Below are 3939 nucleotides of genomic sequence, written 5' to 3' on the forward strand. Positions count from 1 at the left end.
ATATACAGACAAGTCAAAGAACAGTTAATTTTCCTAATATATACCAATAATGTTTTAAAATTCAGGCATTTGCTGCTTGTTACTAAGTAGTTAAACATTTACTAAAATTTAATATTCATTCAAAAAATTCATTCATCCATTCATTCAACTCCCTTTGTTGCTGAGATTGCAGGCAACTTCATTGTGAGATCAAAATATTTCCCATACTTCTTATCTCATTTGTCAACATGCCAGTGATGCCCATTTCAAATGCAGACAATCCACACATTTCAGGTAAGGACAGAAGTCTATTCTTGCAAAAATACATTCCTCAAATCTCAGGATGTGTCATATTGAATTACATGGATGGAATTAAGGCTCCTCCACGGCAACTACTGGAACACCATGGAGTTCTAAAAGCTATATGGACAAATTTTTGAAAAAAGATTTTATTGTATACTTTGAAACTAACTTCCAGTTTGCTTTTTTACTCAAATTAAAAATGTCACCTTGTGTCCAGAAATAGATCAGTAAGCATCATAATAACCCAATGCTACCTGTGCGAACTTTAGCATTTCTTGTTTAAGTGAAGGTTATGTCCCATAACTTTCAGCCTCCTTCCCCCAAAACATTACCTCTGCAATAAGTTGTGCAATTTCCCTTAATAGTTTGAAAATACAGGTTTGATTGACCCAAATGAGTAGACAGACAAAACTCAACTGGGTGGTTATTGGTGGGCTGAAACCACACAATCTAAAGGATCACATTTCCACTCTGCAAGCATTGACATTTCCATCCAACAAGCACTGGAGCTCAATGCCAAAAAAAGTAAAATAAAAATTAATCTCCTGAAAAACTAGCATGGAAAGGCTCCAATAATCTTTTGCTTTTATTGACACATGTGCCATAACACCTTTACAGTTTTCTCACATAGCTGATAGACACCTCAGGCTCTCAGGATATTTAAAGATGCTCATATTTGTGGAGAAGGAACTGTCAGCAGGCCCGTCGGCTTGAGCTTGTTTATGCCGCCATCTAAAATGCAAACCCTTGGATATTTGATTTTCACGAGATGGGCTGCGAACTGAAGCAGAAAGACTTGGCATCAGAAGGCTGTGTAGCATTCATGTATTTACACAAATTCTTTCCAGAGTTAAGCAAACAGATGTGAGATGAGAGCCAGTTTGGTGTAGTGATTAAGTGCGTGGACTCTAATCTGGGAGAACCGGGTTTGATTCTCCACTCCTCCACTTGCACCTGGCTAGATGACCTTGAGCAAGCCATAGTTCTGATAAGAGCTGTCCTTGAAAAAGACAGTCATAGTTCACGACTGAACCACAGACTGAACCATGAACCCAACTGCACAGATATGACAGTCCTGAACTGAAATGTTTGTATAGGTTTGTGGGCCATTTAAACTTTAAAACCCTGCTTTCTGCTCCCAGCGAAAGCAAGGGGAGCAAAAAGTAGGGTTTTGGCTCGGACCCATTTAAATCTTCCAGTTCTGCTCCCCAACCCTTTGAAATGGGGGGGAGCAAAACCCGAGGGTTAAATACGGTGTGCCTCCTGAGGGCATTTCACCTCCTCCTTTCTGTTGGGCATAACTTTCCCGAACCATCAAAAAAGAAGGGGTGAAGTGCCTCCCACAGCGAGCAAAAAGGAGAGGGTGAAATGCCCCCTGGAAGGAACCTCACACCTTCTTTTCTGCTGGCCTAGCTATCTCGGGGCTGTGCCAGGCACCCTGAAGCATGTGAGCAAGTGGGGACAGACTTCTGCACTGGCTCAGCTGCCTCTGGCTCCCTGGCATAGTTCCTTTAAATGGGCTGTGCAAGTGAGCCCAAAGACAGCTGGGCTGGCTTGGAGAAGGCTCTCCCTACCAGCCCTTTCTACCGTTCCTAAAGTCTATCCTGATTATCAATACATAAGTAGCCTGAATGAAAGTGAAAGACAGTCACTTTCTAGAGCATTTAGAAACAGCAAAATACTCTATGCTTCCACCCCAGAACCAATGACAAGGACAGCTAAATTAAAATGGGAAAAGGTCAATAAACACAAAATGAGACCCACACAGACCCAAACTCTGGAACTTTCTCCACAGGTCTGTCTCCTTCTGTGCCCATCTTCTGCCAGCAGATAAAGATTCTTTTGTTTTGTGTTCCCTCAGCGATCCCACCGTTCTACCCAGTGTTTTAATTACTGTTTTTACATATTTGTATGTAATTTAGCTCTGTTTTGAATTGTTTTAATGATTGGTTTTTGGTTGCTTTTAAGCTTTTTAAAATGTGATTTGGGGAGAGGCCATGAATCAATGGTAAAGCTTATGCTTGACATGCAGAAGGTCTCAGGTTCAACCCCTGGCACCTCCAGTTAAAAGAACCAGGCACTAGGTTTGACACGGGTAGACCAAGGGTCTAAGGAAAGCTTCTGTATATATGTGTGCATGTATACTTTTCACACTTTATGTGTTTGCTGCAGAAAACACTGGTTAACTGTAGGGTTTCCACAGCATTTGTAATGTCTTTAAAGGAGCAAGACTTATCACTGTGTGCAGGTAAGAAAGCAGGAAATGATGGACATTGAAACGAACTTCAAATATATGCTCCCTCTAAGCTGTGGAGTCTTGTGAGCAAAAATTCTACTTTGTGAGCTACTGGCATTAAAATTGTGAGTGAGCAATTTGGCTACTGCATAGATTAGTTTGCTCCACAGCCATCCTTCCTGAGCTAAGACAAAAATGTGTGAGCCAGAGGCTAAAAAACTATGAGCTAGCTCACACTAACTCAGCTTAGAGGGAACACTGTATACTAGTAGGATCTGAACTGGCTGTAACCATGCACGAAACAGATCTTGGGGTCGGGGCAGACAGACCACTGAAATACCAAGGCAAAATGCAGAAGCAGGAAAAAAATTAAAAATTGCCTTTTAAGAATTATTAGGAGAAGGACTGGAAGAAAAATAGCCAATATCACAATACCCTTTATTAGGAAATGCTGCTCTTGCAAGTCCCAAAGATCCAGTTTCCTGTACCCTTGAGTTACTTACTTCTTTCTGGGTACTTCCTCTGCCACCTGTCTAGTTTAATAGACTAGCCCGTCAGCACTCTTTGCCATGGCACTGCCTAAAGGCTCTGACTTGTTGCATTGCTGTCCACTTGGCACTCACCAAGCACTGTGGGGACTTGCACAACTGTGCAGTCCATGATACAGCTGCCCCCCACCCCCATGTCTCCTGAATAACTGTGACAGAATTCGTCATGGCATGGATGCACAGATCAGATTACTGACACTTAATTTAGACAGAAGTTTAATAACGTCATCAAAGCTCACACATGGCCGGGCTATTTACACAGCAAACTGAGCAAAAATCAGTAGGATCTGAACTGGCTGTAACCATGCATGAAACAGATCTTGGGGTCGGGGCAGACAGACCACTGAAATACCAAGGCAAAATGCAGAAGCAGGAAAAAAATTAAAAATTGCCTTTTAAGAATTATTAGGAGAAGGACTGGAAGAAAAATAGCCAATATCACAATACCCTTTATTAGGAAATGCTGCTCTTGCAAGTCACAAAGATCCAGTTTCCCGTACCCTTGAGTTACTTACTTCTTTCTGGGTACTTCCTCTGCCACCTGTCTAGTTTAACAGACTAGCCTGTCAGCACTCTTTGCCATGGCACTGCCTAAAGGCAGTGTTGCGTTGTTGCATTGCTGCCCACTTGGCACTCACCAAGCACTGTGGGAACTTGCACAACTGTGCACTCCAGGACATTTACAGCTGCCCCCCACCCCCATGTCTCCTGAATAACCGTGACAGAATTAGTCATGGCATGGATGCACAGATCAGACTACTGACTCTTAATTTAGACAGAAGTTTAATAACGTCATCAAAGCTCACACATGGCCTATTTACACAGCAAACTGAGCAAAAATCAAAAGTGATATAATTTCCAATCTCCTTTCCC

The 3939-nt window shown here is 42.2% G+C and overlaps 1 protein-coding gene across 1 annotated transcript in view; it reads right to left on the reverse strand.

Moving 5' to 3' along the window:
- Window positions 1–931: 931 nt before the first annotated feature.
- The window catches only part of LOC107109814 (TBC domain-containing protein kinase-like protein), a 45510-nt gene continuing 42502 nt past the window's right edge, over window positions 932–3939 (reverse strand). Inside the window, exon 5 of the mRNA XM_015410518.1 lies at window positions 932–1063. Coding sequence (XP_015266004.1) covers window positions 953–1063 — 111 coding nt within the window. The 3' untranslated portion in view covers window positions 932–952. The remainder of the gene's footprint in view (window positions 1064–3939) is intronic.

This window comes from Gekko japonicus, unplaced genomic scaffold (assembly GCF_001447785.1).
Source record: "Gekko japonicus isolate JY-2015 unplaced genomic scaffold, Gekko_japonicus_V1.1 scaffold2595, whole genome shotgun sequence".
Classification (NCBI taxonomy): domain Eukaryota; kingdom Metazoa; phylum Chordata; class Lepidosauria; order Squamata; family Gekkonidae; genus Gekko; species Gekko japonicus.